Consider the following 26,330-nt stretch of genomic DNA (forward strand, 5'->3'; position numbering starts at 1 on the left):
CTAAGTTGCAAAACATGTGCCAGTGAATGATTTGGTGTTCATCGTCAGAATAAAGTTTAAATCAATGAAATTTTTGTTTCTTGTTCTGTAAGGTCATGTTATGATTCCTTCCTGTGAGTACAAGAGAGAAAAATTGTTTACTACTGATGATAATTTCGACTTTACTTCTGTCCGACAAATGACACCATAGAAAATGATGTGCCACTTGTCCGAGGGTAGACAAAATTTTTTTCCGAGAAATGTTGAAGGGTAAACTGTAGATATCGAGAAGGGTTATGCATGAAGCGCCCCAAAAAAGATTATCAATACCTAACTTCGGTCCCGGACATGTCAGAAGGCCTTTTCGACAAAGACAAATTGTAACCAAACACTGGGTTTCGTTTATGGCTACTTTACTTAATTTTATTTTGATGACTACAGGCCTGGACGCTGTTTTAGTGTTTAGGATGACCGGTTTTGATACCCCATTTATTTTTCTTCTCTATGCAGGTAAAATGGCTAAGTTTAAGGTGCATCACATTCGATTCTTTGATTACATCCCTAAAGCTATTCACTGTATTGCATATGATGAAGTGGGGCAAAAAGTGGCACTTTCTAGGTAAGTAACTAAAAATTGGTATTCATCATAATCACTTTCACTAAAAGTCCAAGGTCCAATCTTTCTTTTTCATGTTTGTATTCTACCAACCTCAGGAGGCCTACTTGTGGTGAATTGTATTGTTGTAGGCAGGCAAAGACATTTCCTGGCTCGAAGGTGGGAGAAAGATTGTTAGAGTACAAGCTGCGGTAAAGAAATATGGCACCCCTTTGGAAATGATGAATACCTATTCATGTACTTGGCACAGCAACTGACACAGCAACTGACTGTGAAAAGATCTGCAATGGTTGTTGGCATGACAGGAATTGAAAGATGCCAGGACGGTTTCTGTTTTGCTTTATTGAAACTGATTGCATTTCTTGATTGTTTTGTCATGTTTGTACCTTCAATATGTTAAACAGATGTCAACTTCGCTTCAGATATGATTTCTGTTTTGTTCTTCGACTCAATGAAAAATACGAAATTGAAATTTTCTAATTTCCAGGGCTGACAACTCATTGGAAATCTGGAGCATAAAAGATGACTGGTTCCAGGAGAAAAGTATACCTTATTCGGAGGGTAGATCAATTGAAGCCATAATGTGGTCAGGGCAGAGACTGTTCACAGCTGGCTTGGATGGAATCGTCACTGAATATGATCTGCTTTCATTGACGTCAAAGGTAGGTTGTGTAATCAGTTGTTTCTTGCAGATGAAGTGGTTATTGGATCTTTGTCCGTCAACGAAAAATCTCTCCAGTCCCTGGCAACATTGACCAACAAGTTCTGTGATATTTTTGGAGATGAATCAAAAGGATATAGACAACCGTAGAATTTTTTTGCTATTTCAGGCGGCCGTTCCTTCCTACAGTGGAGCCATCTGGTGTCTGACAAAGAATGAGAGTGGCACGCATTTGGCAGTAAGTGTCATTCTTCTGATTTTGGTCATAATCTTTTTACAAATGTGGCCTGCTGGCTTCTGGAAATATCGATGCCTGTAGTAGAGTTGGCTCTTAGAGAATTTCACCCTTTGGAAAATCAAAATATTTGTTTTTCCAAGAAGTTTTCATTTAGAGAATATTATTAATCTTTCAGGCCGGTACAGAAGGTGGTAATGTGGTGCTCTTTGATATTGGTGAGGGGGGACTTAGATATGACCGCCCATTAGATAAGCAAGAAGGTAAGTCAATACAGAGGTAACACAACATTTATGATTCCCACTCATTTTTCAAAAGATTTGTCATCAGAACTTTACAGCTCTTAATTCTGATCTAGTTCGGGGTTGACCGTAAAATTTTGTGTGCTGCTGTACCTCACAAATTAACTTCAATGAAGTGTCATCCGGGCTCATCACAATCACTTAATTGAGGCGTCAAACATGTTAAAACCTGTTGTTGGCTCAGAGTATGAAAATTGAGCGCGTCTGCTTGCTGTGCTTTCTTGTACCCGAGTGTCTAAACTGTAATTGACATAAAAATCTTTGGCAAAATCCAATCTAGGGACAGGATGCCATAATGTTGAAGATGATGATGTTGATCTTTAGAAAAATCATTATTGGGATTATTTTGCTGATATCATATGATCGTAACCTTGGATAAGTTACTGTAATTTACGTCTAGGTCGGATATTGAGTATAGCCTGGCATGCCGCAGAGGAAGTGATCGTGACAGGAGGTATCGATAGTATTCGTATCTGGAGCTTGAACTCTGGCCACGCCATTCAGAGACTCAGTCTGCCAAGGGTAGAGACCAATAGAGAGACAATTGTATGGTGTATAGCAATAACAAGGTGGGTCCTGTTCATGGTGAATTTCTGAAGTTATGAAATATTATGCAAAATAATGAATTGTAGACAATATTCCTCCGTAAGACCAACACTCGCGATGTCTAATGTCACCAGAATCCTTTCATAAAAAGGTCTGTTTACATATGTATTATAACAACGTACCACTCTTGGTAGATGTGTCATATCTGATAATGAACCTTGTAAATATCCTCTTATTGATCATTCCATTTATAATTGCAGTGATATGACCATCATCAGTGGCGACTCAAGAGGAATGACATTGTTCTGGAATGGCAGACAAGGAACTCTAATAAAGGTACAGTACAAACTTGTAACTCAGTGTCCCTGTTTTACAATGGAACATTTGAAATTGTACCAAAATAAAATCATGCAAACAAACCTTAAAAACATTTTCTTCCCAAATAAATGTGTTTATTGATATAGTCCCTCCCCAAAATTCTTGGGAGATAGTAATTGTTCACACAAAGTTTCAATGTTTAAAACGTGTTTACTTTCAGAGCTTTCAAAGTCATCAGTCTGATGTGCTGTCTCTGTGTGTCAATAAGGTGAGTTTTTGAACGAAATCAAAACTGCATATGAGGGGATCCTATCTCTGCCTTCTGATTGTGACTTTGTCCTTCATTTAGGAAGAAATGAAATCATAATCAAACACCATTGACCCTTTTGCAACTAGTTTTTCTTTTTCAGTGTCAGCTCTGCACTTGGAAGTGTCGAGAGAATATTCCTCCTATGGAAGCCCTATTGTCATTGCGTAATCTTGCCGGCCGCTAGTTTTTTTTTAAAACATGTTTTGTGCTCGTCCCTTAGAATCTACCTTGAAAAGAACCATTGTCATATGATTTTAGTTTACAATCATACGCCTTTTCATTTCAGGAGGGAAATTCGGTGTTTTCAAGTGGTGTTGACCCGACTTTGACCCAGTTTGAATATACACCTGTTCATACTGACAGCGACTGGAAACAGTGGGTGCGGTCGTCTGTTCGTAAGCAGCACACCCACGATGTGAGGGCTGTCACTCTAGCTGGAGACAGTGTCGTTACTGGAGGTAGGATTTTAAAACTTTAGGCTCTTTACTGGCCTCTACAGGGGTTCTAATCCTCCTGAAATCGCATCCTCCCTAATGCTGCTGCCTCCAGTCTATGTTTTTGGTCACTTAGACTTTAAAAGTCTGAGACATGAAATAATGGCTTCAGTCAATTCTGCAGCACCTTCAGCGCCGAACCACGTAGATCACGTGGCCAAAATCCCACCTCCCTCTTTGAGCTGGTTATCGGAGTCTCCTGGACTTCATGAAAGAACTACGGTCATTTCAGTTCCTCCCTTGCCCTGAAGATGGCGATGGCGTAGTTCTTTCATGAAGTCCATGAGACTCCGATAACCCAGCTCAAAGGGGAGGTGGGATTTGGTCTGAGATATGGAAAAATGGCTTCAGTCAATTCTTTAACACCTTCAGCGCCGGACCACGTAGATCTATGTGGCCCAAATCACATCTCCCTTTGTGAGCTGGTTATCGGAGTCGCGTGGACTTCATGAAAGAACTACGCCATCGCCATCTTCAGGGAAAGGGAGGAACTGAAATGACCGTTTTGTCTTCTCAGTTCCTACCTAGCCCTGAAGATGGCGATGGCGTAGTTCTTTCATGAAGTCCAGGAGACTCCGATAACCAGCTCAAATGGGAGGGGGATTTGGGCCGCGTAGATCTACGTGGTTCGGCGCTGAAGATGTTGATAGACTTGCCGCAATAGATCACCTTGATGTATCGTCAGCACTGATGCTGTGATGTCATCACAGTGTATGGCAGCCACTGTGAACCAGTGCGGGTTTTTTCGCGGAATGGCAAGCCAAACATAAATGAGTCCATAGTACCCATACGCAACCTTGAATTCGCTCCAAATGGCTGCCTTGGTTCCCCTAAGCACTACTTCTGCAAATGACCACAACAACTCTCTCAATCCTGGCCAGGCTCTGCTAGGTTGATGAACTCTGCGTTGCAGGCATAGACCAACAGCAGTCCTTATCCATTACATTGTTGGCCAGACCACATGTCAGAGAAGCCCCATTTTAAAGATTCTTGTTAAAATTGTGTGTATGTTTTTCCTTCCCAGGAGTCGACTGCAATCTTATCTTCAACCACATCAAGGAGAAAAAGTTGAAAGAAATGTGCCGATTGCCCCCTTTACCACATGCCTCACTTGTCCAAGTGGCACCCCAGGCACAGCTTGTTCTACTGCAGTATGCCGATTATTTAGAAATCTGGAGGCTTGGCAGTACAATGGAGAAGTCAGGTGCGTACAGTTGATGCCTAGTCATTGTCGAGTTTCTGCAGTCAGTGTCACAGCCTGAATTCAGAGGATTTTTTACTAAGATGAATAATTGTCGGCGCTTTCAAAAAAGTGTCTCACTTTAAAATTTTCATTCTCACATAATCAATTTCAGATGTAAATGGTGACCTCCTGAAATTATCGAGTAACCCCCTCAAATTGCTGCAGTTAAAGAGCAAGGATGATGAGGCGATCGTCTGCTCAGCAATCTCTCGTGACGGAGAGTGGTTGGCCTACTCGGATCAGAATTCAATCAGACTTTATCAGATTAACATTGTAAGTGTATTCATCTTGATTTATCGGACAGGTTTTATACCACGGCCACCTATTCCTGCTGCTGTCTGGTTCGATTCCCAATAGCACGTCACACTCGTGAGGTAACAATCACCGGTTACCCAGATCTCGGATAGATTTGTGAATGTTATCTTCCCTGTAGAGGTTCTTCACTGACGTCACATGATGACGTTGCCAATTGTTCTGCACTGCCAAATTGGCTGTCACACGTAGTCACAACGTAAAGGAAGTGCATTGGCAGGTAGCCGTCAAATGTCACGATGTGATGTCACGTGAAGAACCTCTATTCTCGCTCTGTTTTACCAGGAACATGGTTTAGTAGTGAGTCCAACCATCAGTCTATCAAAGGTTCGCCATCGGCCGCCCAGTCTCCTCCCCGCCCACAGACTCGCATTTACACACGATGGGACGAAGTTAGTGTCGGCGTCCAATCAGGGCACCCTGCAGATCGTATCGGTGGATAAGATCCAGCCAAATCTGATTAAGACCTTGCCACAATCATCGACAAAAGCAGGTAAGAACTTCACAGCGTTTACATCGAGTTAGCGTGGTAAATTGAAAAGGAAAAATCTGGCATTGAGAATGAGAGGAAAGTCTGTACAATACGTCATTAATGCCTGTGAAAATTTCGTTGTATTATTGATCTTAGCGTAATCTTTTTTCTCTCCTCCAACTTCCACAGGATCAGACGAGCCCATCCATTGTTTGTCAGTGAGTCCCAATGGAGAGTACCTGGCTGCTGCAGCCCTAAACAGTATGATACAAGTCTACAGCCTCACCTATCTCACAGTAAGACTATAGAAAATGAGGGCATTATGAAACATGTCTCATCATCATGGAGCAAACTATGACTTTTTGCCAGAAATATGCTCCATTTAACTTTGGCAAAAATGGCATGAAATGTTCCTTTCATGAGCTTTAAACAGCTTTAACAATACAATCAGCTTTAACTTTTATCATCGGAAATCATTGACAGTTGAATCAAGTTACAGCATACCCCTTCAGGACTAGGAAAATTATTTTTTCAGAGTAAAAGTCAATGCATTTTATTGAGTTAAGGAATGGACATTCATTGACTATAATCGTTAGTTTGTCGGTTCGCTCTAACCTACACCGTATTTCACCAGGTACTGCTGCGGCCAATATGACCTTTTACAAATGTTACCAAATTAAAAACAACTGACACAAACTCTATCTCTCTTTTAGCACCATTGCAGTCTCCCGAGACATGAAACTCTCCCGACAGCGCTGACATTTTCCCCCGACTCACAGAATCTGCTGGTGGCATATTGTGACCAAAAGGTTTGTGGATCTAAGTATGAGCTTTGGTCATATCATAAAAGTAGCTCAGAGTTAAAGAGATCAAGTAGTGGCACGAGTCTTTAGTTAGACTTTTCATTAATTTTGGCAAATGGTTTTAATTTATCCAACCTTTTCAGATTATTGAATTCAACCTCACAAACCAGGAGTATACAGACTGGAGTAGAAAGGCGGCCAAGAAATGGCATCAACAATGGCTAAGAAGAAAAAGTAAAATACAACGTATTCTTGTCCGCGAAAAATATCCCGACCAGATCCTTGTTCAGGACGAACAGACGTTGTGTATCATCGACAAAACTCAGGTAAGGATTGAATTAGTTAATTAGCAATAATATGAGTGGTCATTTGTCTGATTACTCCTTTTTCTTCTTGAGTTATTGCATTTTTGATTTCCCCAACCCCAACATTTTGTCCTAGATTTTCAACAATTTCGAGCACGCATGCCTGCATTCAAAGGCCGATTTTTACAATTTAGCTGTGGATCCAGCTTTGGTTTCAAAGATTTTCTGAAACTATTGACCTTCCCCCAGGCGGTACCAATCCATGAAATTTTGTAGTCCAGCTCATGGACTACACTAAATCATTCCCAGGTGAGCACAGTGTCCCCAGGACATGCCCGAATAATATTTAGCAATCAATGACAATAATTATGCTGCTGCACACAGTCGTGTACGTTGCTGTATCATGTGTGTAGTTTCAGATTTCCTCGCCATCATGGTATTTCTGTCTTTTTACGTTTCAAATTGACCAAAAGAAACACAGGAAATGAATGAATTGACTCATTATTTCATGATGACGTATCCTGATAACGTTGGTCATTTTGCTTTTTGTGGGAATGAATGTACTTTAACATTAGTGCGCACTGTGCATTACTGATCAGCTTCAGTTTAGAAATATATTGTCCACCATACACCATGACTGTTCAATGCAAGTGCCATATTTGGGACTAGTTCAAGAGAATAAGTGCAGGGAGCAGCACCTGTTGACTTAAGGTGACTGAACGTTACCTAGTCTCGTTGGGGTGTATTTTATAAGACACAGAAATAAAGAAAATTGCTGTCAACCATTTTGATGCCACAAGGCAATGTATCAAGTTTATTGGCCGCAGGGACTTGACGCAAAATATGGGTAAGTCCAGGGCTGGGCAAAGAACACCTCCCCTGGCCTATCCAAAAAAACCTAGCTGGTATATATACGTCTGGGTTTTTTTCTCCCATATCAACCGATATGGCGTAAAATGTCCCACGTGTTCACTGACCGATTCCCTGACGATTCTCATTCAGTCTTGTGCAAAGCGCCGATGTTGTATCACCGAAAATGATGGCCTGAAATGCTGGGTAATCGTGTTTGAGGTATCCTAGAATGTAAATTTGCTCACACCTCCGTTTCTGCTCCCAAAAAAGTATTATTTTCTATGGTGATCTCTGGCCAGGCTTCCTTCCAATTTGTCCTCAAGGCACACTCACGAAGGAGGGGATCCAGGTTGTTTTCTAGCATTTGGTCGGATCATTTAATTCAACAGATATTTCGTTAAGGTTGCAACACTTTCATCTGTTAATGTTTGCCCAGTGGTCTGTGCATTCGGCTGGCCAGAGAGAGAAAATTACTATGGATTGAATCCACTAGATTTTTTTTTAAAACTGAATGGCGGTCTGTCCACACTTTTAAGGGGGTTGACAGATTTATTTAGTAAGCACAGACCAATTGAAATGTACTTCAGAGTGGTTCCCACATTGTCCACAAACTATGTTATGGTTTGCCCGGGTATTGGGTAACAGCTGAGAATTATTATTTCAAACATTACACCCACTAGATTGCATGGAGTACCTCGAGTTTGAGCTTTGAGAGGTATTTGAACAGCATACGGAGGAAAGTTTTTTAGCAGGGTTACTGGTACTATGCACTGGGACATACTACGTGTGTTAGAATTTATTTGACAGTTTTGATTCCTAATATATCTCCTGAGGCTAAGATTAGAAACATCTTCTGTCTTCAAACTGGCGTTACAGTACCAATATCTTCACCACAAGGTAGTTAGATTGGAGAGAGCAAAATCTACCTCTGCAACTCCAACCCATGACTGTTGGCCTCATCCTGACAAGATGACCTGAAGACCTAGCACTTAGCAGCCAAGAAGAACAAATTCTTGGCATCCTTAATTTGTATTGGTAACTAGCGCCATGCTCTGGGAAAATCGTCAAAATCACAAAATCCAACACCAGTCTTTCTTATTATGTTATGCATTGAAGGCCCACTCTTTAAAAATGAAAATAAAATGGAGTTGAATTAAAAAAATTCCAATTGTTTAAACACGTACTGAATGTAAATAATGCTGTTTTATAGACTGACGTAAAACTAGTGTGTTTGATAACAGGCGCCATGCTTGGAGAAATCGAATCTAATTACCACTAGGGCCTGGTCAATAAACGCTCTTGTGCCAGTTATGAGTATATACAGTAAAGCAGACTTTTAAAAAAGACTTGTTACCGGACTGGGGTTGCATTAACTATGAAAATTAACAAACCTTATTGAGCACATTTTTCGTTTGTTTATTTCAAGTTCTTCCGTTGCTGTTTCTGTTTTTGCAAAAGAATAGTTGCATTTGCAAGATTGTCTGCCATCTTTCCTCAAAAATCCCAAGCCTGACAATACCCGATTTGTACCACCGCCTCGATGGTCAGAGTCTAAACAGCCAAACACAATAGTAGGCCTTTTGCAGCCATAAAAGGGGTGGAATATCTATCTACCGTATTCAAGAGTTAACAACGTAACCGTCATGAATAGTCATGACTCTACAGTGGAACTTTTCATATTACATGTACAATTAGAGACCAATTGGATGAAACAAAGACAAGATAGCCAACCCCTTTTGCCTACTATTATGCCCGGTTGTTTAGGCCCTACCCATCAAGGCTGTATGAAATGTGGTATTGCCGTGCTTGGGATCTTATTGGTGAGTGGATCCAGCATGTAGTCACAGTGTGGGAAATTGTTTTTTTGGTCGACAGGACCAAAAAAATCTTCTGCGAGTTTTTGTTGAGAAATGTACTTCAAATGCAGAAAAATTCACTAAATGTGCCCGTTTGGTGTTTTTATCAGTCTGCTCTAAGATTTCTACGCTTCAAATATAAGTTGTGCTTGAAAGCCGAAGAAGAAGTCGGCAAAGTTTGTGATGCCAGTATAACGTTGCTTGTATTCTGCCTCGAGTACCACCTGACCAAATAATGGAGCTGCTTTTAGTAAATGGAGGGAGGCACCGTTCTGACCTGAAGTACACTGAAAAGAGATACGACGTTGGCATTTTCTATCAATTTTGTGATAAGTATTTGTTATTAGTCTGAGTACTAGGAAAAAAAACTTTTCAACAAGGAATGTGTTGATGGTTTAATTCAAACGATGTGAAGAGAAATTGTCTGAATAAAACATTTTGGTGAATTGTTCTTGAGTCGTGACTCCCATATCAAACCAATTGTTCTCCAAATAATGAAAGAGGACGAATTGTCTATTTGGTTAAGGGGTCGTACTTCATATACTGATACATGAGAGGGGGTCCAAATCTGTTTATTACATATAGCTCTGGCCCTTTCCAGATCTCAATTCTCTTTATTCACCGGTGATCCCTGATCAACTAATCGTCAAGACTTATAAGATAATTCCGAGATATTCACCCCCATCGCCATGATCACTTTATCTAATGACTGTAAACTCCTTTATTTTTGCGGCCCAATATATTTTGTAAAATTTTCTTTTCAGATTTTGCTATTTCTGCGAATGGATGCAATTTCTAATGATAAAGCCATTGAGTTGAACATAATTGCGCCCCTGAAGTTTGGGATTTACCCTCTCACAAAGATGTTAGGCTTGCGAAACAAAATGGTTTACAGTATCTCTTTACATATGTAGACCAGGCTCCTTGAGTCTAGAAAACAAGATTCTCTTCAGAGTCTAGAAAACGGTTAGACCAGGCTCCTTTTTTCGTCGTCCATTCTCTTCAGAATAGGAGGTAGTTAACAACATTCACGTGGCAGGTCATTGAATACAATTGCTTCCATAAAGCAGGTACCTTGTAAGCATTTTGCATAATTTGCACTTTAAGGTGGAACATGAGGAATCATCAATCATTACAATGTACATTGTGTACCTGAGTGTTTGAAATTTTATCCCCAACAACTATTTCTGAGAACTTCAAATGTCTCCTGACTAATTAGCTTATATTTTCTTCCCGCTTATGCATGAGTGATGTATTGTATTTGTTTTCTTCCTGTGTTAACCACTTCAATACTGGACATTTTCGATGTTATTCGGTTCATTCCCGGCAATCAAGACGTCATCAGACCGAATAAATTGTCTATAGGAGCGTGCATGCATTATCGCACGTTGGACCGAAATTTCGGGCTACAGTAGTGAAGTGGTTAAAGTACACTCAAGTGCGGTGTAACATTTCCCATTATTAAATTGAATCATAAAAAAGTTAGAATCAATTATTATGACTGCAGGCTGCAAAATATTGACTCGAAATTATATACGTGTAGCATTCTCATCTCCATCTGCATGGTTGTTGATTCAAAATCACGAAAATGGAAAATCTTTGTTTTGGCTGGATAATATCTGCCCTCTGGCTGCTTAAGGGTCAAAGTTATGTGATTTTGAATACTGTTAATCAATTTTGCCCAATATAATGTTATACTTAAACATAACAATCAACCACCTGCCTTAGCAAACTACTCTCTATTAACGACTATCTATCAAGAACACTGGATGTGGTCCTAGATTACTTGTTTCCATTGAGTCTGACCTCTCTTATCAGGACACCTTTCAATTAAAGACAGCACTTGTCAGTTCGAAGGGCATCCTTAATAGAGAGGTTTATTTTGGTTGAATGGAATATCTCATTTAATTCTTGTGCATGTTTGTAGGGGTCCCTGAGTGCAGACTCCAGACATATCTGATTGATCTCTGCCTGTCTGTAATCAGGTAGTTCATGTTAGCACTTTCAACTGAATGCTAGTATCTAGAATGAGAACATGCTTAATGTTGAAGGTAAGAACATTTGTGACCTGTCACAGCAAAAAGAGGCGCTTGTTGCACAGAAGACGAGCCTAAAAGACACCAGGAGATATTGGAACATGCGCCTGGTCTTGCTGCGACAGGTCACATGCCACTTTGGATTGGGCTCTGGCGGCCGTAGAATCCCTTCTCTAGTTTGAGACAGGATTACATTTTCTAGTCCTGAGTGGGTTAAGAAAGCAGCTTAGACGGCATCTAGATTGATTACGTTGCCGAGCTTGAAACAGACTACATCAAAAGTTATAATTGTAGCATTTATGCAGGAGACTGGTTTATTACTCGGAGCTGATGAGAAAACGGCTGTAAAATTGCGAGGAGGCTGAAAAAATAAGACGGTTTATGTGCTGGAGACCTGAATAAATAATCTCGAGTGTTGGGAGAAATCTCGTGGAGGAGAAATCAGTAATATAGTGTCTCACGATGGGGTGACGTGATAAATAATTGCATCAGTTACGTTTTTACGTTGATATTGTGCGCAATGTACTTTCTGACACTTAAAGGGTAAGAGGCTTTGTTGGGTGAGCCTGTAAATTTTGTTCTAGGAAGTGTGATGTAGGCTTACATGTATGTGTAGGGTGTAGTGGGGGACAAGTAGCCCCAAGCACTGTTTTCAATTCACATGCTCTAGAATTGTGAATCAAAAAATTTGATTCTCAACTGGTCCAAGTCCGAATTTCAACAGCTATAGCTATTAATTTAAGGAATGCATCTAATTACAATAAAAAATGTCTTCACTTTGCAATTAGTCGCTTGTGACACTTTTTGAAAGAAAATTGTCTGAATTGAAATTTGAGTTGTCAGGTCTATTTTGGTCTTGCTAATTACTATGGTTAAAAAAAACACTAAATTGCCCAATAAGAAAACTGCTTGCTCTAAATGAATGTTTACTGTGGATAATTGCAGTCTTTCATGAAGTAGGCCAGTCAGGTGTAAAAAACAACGGCGCTATGAATGAAGTGTTTAACCAGTTGTGTCATAACTTCCTCTTCATCTTTGTTTGGCCAGTTTATTGTCTCTAGGTTCTGCACTAACCCTTTACCAACTACAGGGTGGCACAGAATGATTTTCACTCACCCAATGGATACACAATAGATTGATTGGAAATAGATTCGCTATGATAGACATGTGATGAGCTTAAAGTACATCCTACCACTATTGCACGACCTGTAGCTGCGTCTTGGACAAACGCTGATTCATGCATTTTTTTTTCATACGGGGATCTAATGGCACTGTAAATGCTGTCGGCATGATGCAACGTGACTCAGATCCCATGCACACAGATCAAAGGTACATTAAGTAATGAATTGACTTGCTATGGCTGCCACGCTAACACTAACGGATGTCCAGTAAAAGTGCAGTTGCGTGGTTCCAAGCAGGAAATTTTCCCCTTTTCAGCATGCTGTGTTCATGTATTAGCATTCATACATGACATGATAAGTGTCATTCATACATGACATGATAAATGTCATTCATACATGACATGATAAATGTCATTCATACATGACATGATCAATGTCATTCATACATGACATGATAAATGTCATTCATACATGACATGATAAGTGTCATTCATACATGACATGATAAGTGTCATTCATACATGACATGATAAATGTCATTCATACATGACATGATAAGTGTCATTCATACATGACACACAATAAGTGTCATTCATACATGACATGATAAATGTCATTCATACATGACATGATAAGTGTCATTCATACATGACACACAATGAGTGTCATTCATACATGACATGATAAGGGTCATTAATACATGACATGATAAGTGTCATTCATACATGACACACAATGAGTGTCATTCATACATGACATGGTAAGTGTCATTAATACATGACATGATATGAATTTTGCAAGAACTTAGTTGTGGTCAGCAGAATGAAAAAAATTCTTTAAAAGTTATTTCTTTGTGCTTGTCCAGGTCAGCTTATTGGCTCTCCATATTTCTTCTTTTCTTCCTATTCAATCTGGAAGTGAGGATGTTACCCATCTGCAACAAAGAAATATTCTGCCAAGGCTTGAGACATGATGGAAAGATCATCAATGTCTGCAAACATCGCTGGTGTGGGCAGAAATCAGGTCCATGTTGTTGAGACCCCCCTCACCTGTCGCCCAACTCTCATATAACATTTGCACTCGGTTCAACTGAGACAGCGACAATTCAATTTATTCTCGACATTCCACGGCGAGTCCATGGAGCATCAGATCCTGATGAATCAATGATCAGCAGAGGCAGACGTAATGCTGGTCTCGATAAAAAATCAATTTATTCTTCGCCAGACAGACGAACTCACCTTCAGGGTAAGCAGTTCTATTTAGAGGAGACATGCTGTTATTGAAGTTCCGTCAGAGTCGCGCGAGTATTGGAATCTATGCTCGCAGCTCTTTTAACCTAGGGTTGGTGATGTCGCATAATTCCCTTCTTTGTAGTGTGCAGTTCCTATTGACTGTAACTTCGGACAAATGAGATTTCCTCCTACAAATCGCAAACCAAGGGTGATCAGTCAAATCATTTGTCAGCAAGCCTCAAATTAAAGAATAATTAAGGCACCCTTTTCAGAGCCATTTTGATCAGGCTCTTAACTCTTCTAATCTAAGACATCGATCCATAATGGTTGTAAACATCCTTTGGTACAAACAGCAATACTGCATATAATTATTCATTGACTGCTAAGCAACTCTTATTACCTATCATGTTCATTCTATTTATATGTTTGCTACAAGGGGAATATAACCTCATATGATTTTAAGATTGCATGACATTTCTCAAAGTTGATATTTAAATGTCTTGGCACCAAAAGAAATAAATTTGCCATAGGTTCAGCAAGCAAAATATCTGGACCAAAATCGTGAGAAAACAGTCATTAAAGACAAAAAGAGGTGAAACCTGTCAAGTACTAGTCTTATAAGAGCACTGGTTTTGGGGTAATTCTCTATGTTACCGCCTTAGCAATTTGAAATAAAGTTGTCCATGAAGGTTACACTGTGTGGTAAATGAATATCATCCTGATGTAGCAGGTGCAGATGGATTTTTGGATCGAAAATAGCAAAATGATGATAGATATGGACCGTTCCAAACTCTGGCATGTTGTGATGCATCACCCCAACCCAGGGAGAAGTTTTTTTGATGAATGACAAGCTTTTTGTTGATATAACGTAATCGATTTCTTCAGTGTAATGTCGTCCTATTCAATGTCTGTGCAGCTGTGGCATAGTTTGCAGAAAAAATGTCCCGACTAGTAAACCATGAAACTTTAAAGACACTAAGATTTGGCGAATTTGCCCAATTTTGCTTGGCGATACCAGGTCTTGAATGTATAGGTGAGGAGAGGGAATGTTAAGCCATGAATTCCTCCTAGCTCGGTTTCATTTCAAAGTTAGGAGAGAGCAGTGACCTGTTCTCCATAATCTAGGGCATGGGGGGGGGGGGCTGTGTAATAGTCACCTTATTGTACAGTGAATTAGAAATTCAGTGTGTGCTCAGTTTGCCCAGATTAAGCATAAGTGGGAGAAATCTGTAAAGCGAGTAATTAAACGACATAGACTAGCTCCGACTGGTATTGGCAATCGATAACGTCTCAAGTTGTCTCGTCAGCTAATTGGCTGGCTCTGTTCATCCAAGCAGATGCAAGGCAGTGAAATCTCACTTCTAAGAATCTCTCTAATTTCTGTATTGGTGAATTAGTCTGGCTGTACGAACTATGATGGAGATGTTGCTTGGAAATATAAAGTCGGGGAGTAAAAGTCTTGCGAACTATTGACTGTCGATGCTTTGCCAAAGACACCCTCTCTCTTGTCACTTCGCTATCCTGTTCGAAGCCCAGTCCACTTGATTCAAAGACACCCTGTAATGGTGATACCAAAGACTCTTCTCTCTTCTCTCTTCTTCATCCAACTGGTAGCCTAGCTCACTTGTTTCAAAGACACCCTGTAATGGTGATACCAAAGACTCTTCTCTCTTCTCTCTTCTCCATCCAACTGGTAGCCTAGCTCACTTGTTTCAAAGACACCCGGTAATGGTAATACCAAAGACTCTTCTCTCTTCTCTCTTCTTCATCCAACTGGTAGCCTAGCTCACTTGTTTCAAAGACACCCTGTAATGGTGATACCAAAGACTCTTCTCTCTTCTCTCTTCTCTCTTCTCTCTTCTCTCTTCTTCATCCAACTGGTAGCCTAGCTCACTTGTTTCAAAGACACCCGGTAATGGTAATACCAATTACTGCTCTAATTGAAATCAGAGAAGGAGAAAATTACCTGTGATATGAAGCATTTTCTTGATGAAGACAGGCGGCAGTTTTTACATCATTTCATTCATCAAGATGATAAAGGACTCTGTGAATGTCTCGGCAAATTCCCTGATACGATTAGTGAGAATTCTATAACTCCTTCTCAACTAGAGATATATGGATAGGGTCATGTCAATTTCAGTTGTAGGGGTGGATGCCTTTCTTGCTTGAAGTGTTGGCTTTGTTGGCCGTGATAAATAAGCGGTCAAAGCAGAAGCAGCGTTGATCATTTTGACAGTGGGGTTCTTTTTGCCATCGGGATATTATTTGCCTTACCGTCACAAAACATGGAGCATATTCGCTACTCCTCCAGTCCGACCAAACTGTGTGTTTTTGAGACAACAGAGTCAAAAGAACTCGCTTACAATTGGCGTGGTAACTTACTTCTTCAGTTTCAAGATAGCGGGTGGCCCTCAGCAGGCGATGGTGTCACTGTGTAAACTGAGCCAACTGTTTGCTCAAGGTTGCTGTGATTTGTGTCAAAAGAAAAACGGGGTTTCTCATGAGGCATGTCACTAAATTTGATCAGGCAGAAAAACCTGAGGTCATGAATATTACTACCTTATTACCAATTAGTGTACATCCAGAGCTCTACCCAGATTCTAGTGATGGTTAGACTCAATCGGGAATCTCATGTACTGTATCTATTGAGGTTTTCAACTCCTTTTTACCTATTCATCAGCTGAGAGATGGGCAGGGCAGCGTTGTTTTACTTATCAATCCAAAAGAGAGATAGATAAGATGTAAGCTTACTGTAATAGCTCTCTAAGGATGGACTCACCAGAAAGTCACCAAGATCAGATACTAAGAATTGCTTCCAACTGATGTGCTGCAGTAACTTACTTAGTCATTTGAAGAGAGCGCTGCCACACTCAGCAGGAGATGGTGTCACTGTGTAATCTGATGAAGTTGTTTGCTCAGGGTTGTTGTGATTTGTACAGAGAAAGGAGGGACTCTTCTTATGGGACACATCACATCATGTAATGGCGTTTGTGAGAAAAAGATTGTTTGATATAGTTTGCGTAAAGTAGTTATCTGGTCTCGCCTTGATAGATTCTGCCTAAGCGAGTCATGAGATGAATTGGCGTGTCCATTGGTAAAAACTTCCTGATGTATCGAGTTGTTGACCTACCTTGTAGGGTTTTTTTTGGAAAGACTCTGAAGGAAAAAGAGGATTGACATAGCGTTTGATGTGCTACATGGGATGGTCTTTGACTGGATGTGTTTGCTGCGGATGACTCAAGACAGAGGATGAGAGGCCTCTTGAATATTGTATGGAATTCTTTATTTTGGTCAAAGTGCAGATGAAGGAGAAGTACCTAAGGCATAATTGAAAAATGAGACTTTTGTTAATTTCCTGTTGAATGCACTGTGAGTCTGGTACCATTTCAAGGCCTATGCGTGTTAAGCTAGTTAGGGTGTGAGCTTTGCAGAAGTCAAGATGACAACAAATGCTGTTTGCTGTTAGTATGCAGATGTCAAGATTACGACAAATGCTGTTGGCTGTTAGTTTTGAAGATGTCGAATGACGAATGCATTGGGCTGTTAGTTTTGCGAACATCAAGATTACGAAAATAGTTGTTGGCTGTTAGTTTTGCAAACATCAAGATAATTACAATTGCTTTGAGTTGTTAGTTTTGCAGATGTCAAGGTAACAACAATTGCGTTTGGCAGTTGGCTGCAGGAGTTGTACACATCTTGTGTGGAGATCAAATTGAGTGGACAGTGTCACAATAGTTCTGCTCCACAAAAATAAGGGGCTTCACAATCAGCACACAAATCTCACCCCTGCCATGATGAATCGGCAATATGAGACCGGCATTATCATTTATTGATGAAGGGGTCATCATCTCTCCCTCTCCAATTTCGCATCTGCCTATCATGGTTGATTCGATCACTGTGCCAGACATACCCTAAACATAATCGATCATTTATGCATGATTGAATGATGTCTGCGCCAATTGAACCATGTTACGCCGGCTCCTCCAGAAAAAACCGATACAGTCTGTTCGCAGAGTACCAGAAACTAACCACTTCGCTCCCAATATCCCTCAGGGGGTCCTTCGAAACCAGCATAGTATGTGTGTTAGCATGAATGCCTGGGTAGAGTCCTATTGCTGGAGGGAAAACCTGAAGATAACCTTAGGCATAGTTTGGCAATTTTCTTCCTGAGACGTGCATTAAAAACAGACTTCTTTCCTTGATAAAATTGAGAATGTGGTCATTATCAATCCGTAGGTAGATGGGCCAAGGTCTGTGCAAAAAGTTTTCTTCCTTGTCTTATTGCTTGTGGGAGGGTATGTTTTCCATTGGTGTAGTCATGACTCTGCTAGTTGCAAGCAGGCTGCAACAAGGATACCATCTCCGGTATCAAATGGATTGTATTGCAGATATTATTTTCTCATATCAGTGCGTCAACTCCTCATTTCTGTCTTTCTCCATCTGCGCATCTGGCTATCATGGTCGATGTGATCACCTCGCCTAGATGTGGCCCAAATGCAATCAATCATCCAAGCGTGATTGAATGATGTCTGCCGCAATTGATCCATGTTAAGCGGCCTCCTTAAAAACGACGGCAATCGTCTGTGCGTGTCGCTATAGACCAGGGCGTAAAAAACAACATGACCGAGCAGTGCATCATTTTCTGGATTAAAGGTTGGATTATACAGAAATAAAATTATCTTATGGAAATTTTTCCCTTTGTATATTTTAAGTCAGTGTGTCTGTGTGTTCAACTTGTGTCAAAATGATTAATTCATAGCATACAGTCAGTATGCAGGTTTTTAAGGACTTATATTATCATATGTTAGTTAGCTAGCTCTGTTGCCTAACCAGCAAGCCTTTTGTTTATTTATTTGTTTCCTATTGTGACGGCATTCACATACGCATAAGAATTTCCTCCTCTGGATGCTGATCCAACTCAAAATGCTATGGCTGGCTATACAGCATCACTGTCCACCCTTCGGAATTGTCTTTTGCTATCACTGTTCGCATTGCTACATTTCCCAACAGGATGACACAGCACTCCAATTGACAACTGTGCCTGATATCCACTGGGTTGTTCAAACGGCTGCTTTTCTCGCTTCACCATTCGGGTTTGGGAAGCAGACACACAAACACTCGATATCCATTATCTGAAAGGACATTGAACGTCTGGGTTTTACTGTCGCACAGACATTGTGGTTGTCATAGTGATGGTAAACATTCATTCTCGTATCTGACATAGGGTCAATCATAGCATATGATGTCGTGCTGCAGAAAGTAAGCTATGCTAAATATTGAAACATATACTGCTAATTGGTTGAGAAGGCTTGAATTAATAATAGCACAAAGAATTTAAAAATGTAAAAATCACGTTTTCGTCCTCCTTCGTTCATATCCAAATAACTTACTTTTCCCCCTATGTGACGTCATGCAAGGGACACCTGCGGGATGGGAAATAATGTTACGTCAGACCTGATGTATGAATACTCTATGTTTTGAGCTACAAATGACGTTACATCAAGATTGATGTCATAAATTGTCCCTCTGGGAAAGGTTGGCACAGTTTTCCTCTTACAAATGTGAAATATTTTTCTGTCTGAAGTATAAAAATGTGACATTTTCCGCTGTTTATTTCGAAGAAGATTATCAGGAGGGTTTTTCGTCATTCAATCAAAGGAAATACTGTCTTCAGATATACACTTTAAAGACTGGTTTCTACAGCCTCAATCTGCTGTAATATCAGCTCATCTCTCAAGTTGTGTTAATATAAATCAATCATCATTAATGAAAATAATACATTCCTTTATTGGTGTCATTTCAGCCATTTCCGGAACGCTCTGTCAAACTGTACAATAAGAGCCACAAAGTGGCAGCAAAGGATGAGAAAGGACACGCCTTCCATATCTGCAACAAGTATAAGGTAAGGACATGTGTGCATATGCAATGTCGTATCAAACAATGTTTATTGTTAACGTTATGGCCATCATCATCATCATCATCATATCCCGCAGCCATGCGGCCATTGGGGCGACCCTGTTTTATCGACGATTCGGGACCATATGGTTCTGTCTTCCGCGAGGCGGATCAGGTCACTGGTCTTCCTTCCGGTCCAGTCGTTCACATCGTCCATCCAAATTCTCTTTGGTCGGCCGCGTCGTTATGGCCATACCGTTATCAAAAGGGTATTTCGATTTCTGACTTGGTATATCAGGAAAGATCCCAAATCCTGTTGGTTGTACGACATTTGTCTTTATCAATTTTACATGTTGAAGCCATATATTGCACACACGCTAGGAATAGAATCTGCAATCATGAGCCGCTGGGATCGATATCACCGTCTAGTCGCTGACAAAAAACGCAAGCTATTAAAAAACCTGTCCCGTGCATAATGTTTTATTCAATGTTTGTTTATTACTTGTGGATGTTTGAAGTGCATCCTGTGGGTATTGTGAAAAATAAGAAAATAATGAGTCTGGTGTCCTTAACTTTTATATTACCAAATCCACTCATTGCTTTTCCACATCTAGAGGGGCAGTTTCGACTCAACGTCGAAGGTCACCATCTCTGTTGACCCTTAGACTAATTCAGTTAGTCTATGCGTGGTGGCGGATTGACCACGATTGACCACTAATTCCAGACTATTTCATTTCTGTTATCCACGACAGCATTTTGTTTTGACACGATCTCTGATGATTTCTGTAATGTTGCTGCTGATGTGAACAAATTTCGGTTAATTTTTCATACGAGGTATGAGTTTCATTGAATGCATGTATAGGCTGATATTAACAAAAATAATTAATACGCCACTAAATGGGAATAGAACCAAATAGTTATGGCAGTAGACACCGCACCTTATCGATTCATGCTCTGTTGTGACCTGGCATGACCAGAGGTGAATTGAGGTAAATCTATTCATCCAATCGGACACCTGCTGTCGCCGAGGTATCGTGAACGCCCGGCAACCTGTTGTCTGGAAACTTGTAGCGATCCGGAAGATTGAAATGGCATCGAGATATGACTGATAGCATCCATCTGAAAAAATGTGTATCGAAACAAATTTTCAAGTTATTTTGATGATACTTTACTACCATATAATCTACATTGTTTTGTCTTGTCATTGTCTACCACACTAGCGAAAACATCTTGAATATCGGAGATTTTTCTCTGATATTCAAGGGACTTTAGCTAGTGTTTTATTAATTTATTTATAATGTCAGGTTAGCATTTAAAACATCTCTGTTACGGCCCATGCTGGCAAAATAAATCAGACAACAAATTTACAAATTCTTTTTTTATCAGGCTCACCCAACTTCAACCAGAAATCACAACCATCAGCGCTAACTTTTCTTTAAACAAACATTTCCAAAGCCAACATTTTCCAGAAACATTGTAGTGCATTTATTTTGATAACATTGAATCATTAGCGTACAGGCTATGCATTTTCCTGTTCATGTTGTTACCAATAGCTTAAGGGAATCTGGTGGAAATAAATTATAGACACCAGACAACAATGCCTGAACTCTCGATGAACTTCCCGGTCGCAGACAGCGAGGCTTTTCGCCACAACCATCTGTGTAGGGAGGGAAGGGGTTGTCTGAATGGTAAAGAAGTTCAGATGGGTCCATGAGGTTTCGGCAGCCATTGATTTTAGCTGTTTTAAGGTAGAATAAGTGATAGTACAACTTGTACAGGTTGTCGGATCACAGTGGTGATCATTGTAAGTTGTGTTCTGACAATGAAAAGAACACACCAATATCAGCACAGGTATTCAGAAATCATCGCAAAGATTACTTGACTTGTTGTAGCTGAAAATCCTTTTTTTGTTTTGTGAAAATAGATAAAAAGGAGGGGGTCAGGCTGGCTGCAACTTTTCAGTTTATCCCCTACTCAGCTGTCTACTCTGCTTTGACCCAATGCCAGGTAGTTACATTACAAAATACCAAACTTGTCCAGACTGAATTTTACAAATATTTGATGCAAAGGCTCCATGTAAATCAGACGTAATGCAGCTGGCGCTCCGATGTCCGATATGTTCCTGTCCAATTTTAAAATCACACACATTTGATGAGTTCTCGGTAAATTACCCAGAAGTCCTCCATGAATTATTCAGTACCTGCCGTCGTTGTACTCTGGAAATAACCTGGTTATTATTGGAGTGGATATGAATAGTATTTTCAAATATTTGATCCTCTGTCTGTCTGTAGTATTATAACAATTATCTTTTTAACTGCTTTGTCTCTATCTATTATCAATGCGTCATTCAGCATTTCTCATCATTTTAGTCTGGAAATAACCGATGTATAAAATAGAAAAGAGTTCCTCTTATAAAGATCTGAAGGGTTTTTCAAAAACTATTTTCATCCCATTCCAATGGTAAAGTCATTCATCTGCCATGTAGTTGGTCCAAATGGTATGTGTAGATTCGTTTATCAAAGCAATATGACTGAGGACCTGGGAGGAATAGCAGAACAAACAAACAGCCAAACAGTCCTCAGATTATAGTATGATACAGGACCCATAGTTCCAAGAAGTATCCACCAGTTATGTCACACAATCTCACTTTTTCTCCTCAACAGGTACATGTACTTTAGCAAAGAACGACAATGCTGAAATGTACCCAATGTAATATAAAACCACTCATTTGAGGTGTTTCAGTCCCACTTATTGCTGCAGGCATGTTATTTATTTATCTGTGCACATTTCACGACTCAACCACCTGAACAAATATTCAAATCGAACGAGAAAATAATTCCAAATAATTCCGTATTTAAAAATGTACAGAGGAATTATAGGCCTTGATAAAGTCCAAATCACAAATGACATCACGTAAATCGTGTCATTGGCACTTTGTGTTTTATTCACCTTTTGTTTTGTGTTTTCTACCCAAAATGGGTATTATATTACAATGGGTGTAACATTAAAAAATTAAGAAATAAATTTCTGTTCTACAGGGTGGCCCAGAATTATTTTCCCTCGCACAATGGATACACAATAGAATCCTATTGTCCAAAGGAAAATAATTCTGGGCCACCCTGTACAGTATGCAGAACCTTAAAAATATTTAGCTTTCAAATTGATCGCGACACACCTACATGTAAAATCTGATGATCTTGTTATTAATCATGTTGTGAAATGTCTAGACATTTCTATAATAACTCGTTAATCAATAATGATATGTACAATGTACTTTAATTAATAGTAGGAGATTGCCGATCATTTTTATTGGAGCATATAACAAACTTACCCCAGTTTGTACTTCATTGTTCTGCATGTGTAGACCTACTGTTGTGTATACTCTAGTGACAGACCTACTGTTGTGTATACTCTAGTGACAGACCTACTGTTGTGTATACTCTAGTTACAGACCTACTGTTGTGTATACTCTAGTAACATCAATCTAAGACTGTTTCTGAGTGTTTTTGACACAGGAGATACCGTTCGTATGGTCAGTGAATGCCGTTTTACAGGTTGGATTTGGACAGGCAACGAGATGGGGACACCAAGTTGTCCGATGGTCACATGACGTCATGTTTCTGCTTGGCCTTTTAGCAATGTGCATTATAAAACAGGTTCTTTCATGTCCGTCAACTTGCAGATAATTGGACTGTCGATAATCACATACAAGAATTCCTTTGATCTGGACGAGTTGGCAATCGAGTTTCGAATGTCACTGATTAATTATCGATACTAATGTCCAATTATCGCCAATCCCAGACTACCATAAGAGGTTTAAAGATTGAAAAGCCACAGGTACTTATAACTTGTCTGAGCGAATGTTGTTGTGTTTAATGCTGAATACCTGGCAGTTTGCCTGAATGCGTCGCTGGGGCCCAACATCATGTTAACTGCAGGGACTTTCCTGAGCAGACATTTTTTATATCAGGACGCTACATGTAATGCTGACCATTGATAATGACTTTCGCCAGTGTTCCGAGACAGTTTTTGACATGGGTTGCAAATTTCAGTTGGGCTTAAGGTTACATTTCTGCAGTGTATTGAATTTTTAATGATCCTGTTTGCAGAAGTCAGTGGCCTGCTGTTTTGTTTCAGTTATACAGCTTTCTCATTGTTCTGGCTCCGATGTTAAAAAATTGAATAAAAATTTACCAATGTCTGCTTGTAATGTTAATAAGTTTACCTGTTGAATAATTAGTCTAGACAGCCAAAAAATGGAGGGAAAAACCAGTGGTTTAACGCTTAAGGAGAACTTCCATTGTCTTCAGGAGAGAAGGTTTAAATCCATGTGAGAAAGAAATTCTTTATGTAAAAATGTAGTGAGGAAATGTGCGGTGAAACGATTGTGTAACGTTGAAAACGGGGTTGACGTAACCAACAAACACCACCTGCTTACGAATCGTGCATATCATTGTGATATTTAGCTTGCCACAAATTGCCGATTCGTGACCGATTCTATACGGGTGCATCTTACGGCCTTAAATTACAAGTCACCCGGTAATTCGATTTGATCTATACCATCTATAAGTAAAGTTTGTTTATTACAATGTCACGCCTAATGAACGGGCCAGCTCTTAACTGCCAAACTCCTATTACTTATGTGTCTGGCGAGAAAGCAGTTTGTACCGTATATTTAACTAGCTAGCTGCAAAAACATATACATGTAAGGTAAACTCATTATGTATTTTGCCTTTTCCTTTATAATTGCAGCATCTCTTTCCCTCGATGTATAAAGCAACATACCTAATTACCCCTTCCTGTATAATTGCAGCATCTCAACCTTGATGTATAAAGCAACATTCCTAATTACCCTTTCCTGTATAATTGCAGCATCTCCTCCACCTTGATGTGTTGACTGACGATTGTTTGGTAGTCGTGGAGCAGACGCCCATGAAACTAATGGAAGCGCTGCCAGCTGCGCTTAAACAGAAGAAGTTTGGGACGTAAACATTGGAGAGATACTTCCAAAAGGTCTCCGTTTGTTTTAAAAGAAAAGCCGTTAATTAGGACGTTTGACGTTTGCTTACTGGTGCAGCGCATGAGTAAGCGCCACAGCATTCTTTTTGGATTATTGACTCACTGTAAGGGAGTCAATACAATATCGCAGTGTCTGTCGTCGTCGTCATCTGTATCCTGGTTCAAAAACAGTGGCACGTTTCTAAACCAATAGAACTATGGACTTGAAACTTTGTACACAGGACCCCCCAAGCTCAGGTGACCTCCGACACTGAATTTCGGTCCGATCTGATTCTCATCTTGGCCGCCAGGGGGCCAAAAGTGTAAACCTTAAAAGTGTGATATCTCTCTTGATGACATCCATGATCAGCGGTGTGGTGCTGTAGCTAAATGAAACATGTTGAATGGCACGTGGCATGTTTTGGGGCCAACTTGAATATTCAGAAATGGCCTTAGGTCAGTGAAACTAGAGTATGTAATGTGCCTGTATTATGTATGGAATGTTTCCGGTCAACTTCGGTTGGAAACTATCTTGGTTCGTTTCATGGTGTTATGACATAATCCAATGTACTATCCCCCCCCCCCCCCCCATGTAATCACTCGGTCTAATCTCTCCTGAAGCAGACTGTAATGGCTTTTGTTCCGCCCCGACACCCTCAGATGTGAGTGTTTTAAAAATTTACGAGATTATTGTGAGCTAAGCCGGACATTGTTAGTTTCCAGTGTGGCTGTAATAAAAAGGTGTGAGACACGTCCATTAATGGTATTAATCTAGTTATTGCTCATTTGTCATTTGTCACCTTTGTGAGATTTTTATGATCTCTCTGTGTCAAGTGTAGACCATTGTTACAGTGACACAGCTACTCGCCATTCTGAAATCGATATGCTAAATAGTTTGTTCCTGATTCTGTGGCTTTCAGGGAGCAGCTTTTTACCTAATTGCAGACAGGTATCTAAAGACCTCCGCTGACCAGACTACCAATTTTTGTTGCAACAGCTACATGAGGTACATGATTGATATTCATTTGCTCTATTTAGTTAAGCTGTTCAAACAGTCCCAATTACTTTTATGTCAAATTGGTAAAAAAATACAACTAATATTCTTGGCGTTCTATCAAATAAAAACCAACACTTTATATACCAGTGTTTTTAGCTTTTTTTCTCAGTGTATTGTGATATAATTGGATTTTACCCCAAAGCACAGCCAGGAACTTGCACAGACCATACGCCAGTGGAAAAGTTTGACTTCACGCTGCACGATGATGTCTGATACTGATGGAGTAATGGATCGACATCGCCTTCAGTTTGAATGTGATTTATATTCCGATGCAGATACCTAAAATTCTTCTAGCGATTTTGATATCTGGTTGATTGTTATTTTGTCACATCTCAAATTCACTGGTAAAACGATTGGGATATGTCATCATAATTTGTCTACCCTAAAGGAGATGGGGTTCAAGCTACAAATTGATAGTTGCATAAATAAAACAGTTTGTTAAATTTATATTTGTCTCAATTTTCCTGGGACCTCACGCTGAACTAACAACTGGAGGCCTGCTGAACATTAAGGTAAATAGTCTCGATTTCCTTTCAAAGTTTAAAAAATATAAATTGGAAATACCTTATTTTATTTAAAAAAGAAGTAGTCTGAGGTTTCTGTTTTGAATGTAAATGAAAAATATCCAATTTCATAAAAAAGCTCGTTCTCATGAATATTTGATCAGGCTGATAATTGCCTTCGAAT

At 39.8% G+C, this 26,330-nt stretch overlaps 1 protein-coding gene across 1 annotated transcript; it reads left to right on the plus strand.

Moving 5' to 3' along the window:
• LOC135496402 (U3 small nucleolar RNA-associated protein 4 homolog) lies at positions 1-25,710 on the plus strand. The gene is made up of 17 exons (XM_064785744.1): positions 1-113; positions 490-598; positions 1,083-1,257; positions 1,426-1,494; positions 1,670-1,754; positions 2,194-2,362; positions 2,600-2,675; positions 2,878-2,925; positions 3,254-3,425; positions 4,486-4,665; positions 4,817-4,977; positions 5,302-5,509; positions 5,678-5,784; positions 6,202-6,297; positions 6,435-6,617; positions 19,497-19,595; positions 24,461-25,710. The coding sequence occupies exons 1-17, from the start codon at positions 101-103 to the stop codon at positions 24,575-24,577; spliced, it is 2,067 nt and encodes a 688-aa protein (XP_064641814.1). The 5' UTR covers positions 1-100; the 3' UTR covers positions 24,578-25,710.
• The last annotated feature ends 620 nt before the right edge of the window (positions 25,711-26,330 follow it).

The sequence above is a fragment of the Lineus longissimus genome, chromosome 11 (genome assembly GCF_910592395.1).
Source record: "Lineus longissimus chromosome 11, tnLinLong1.2, whole genome shotgun sequence".
NCBI lineage: Eukaryota > Metazoa > Nemertea > Pilidiophora > Heteronemertea > Lineidae > Lineus > Lineus longissimus.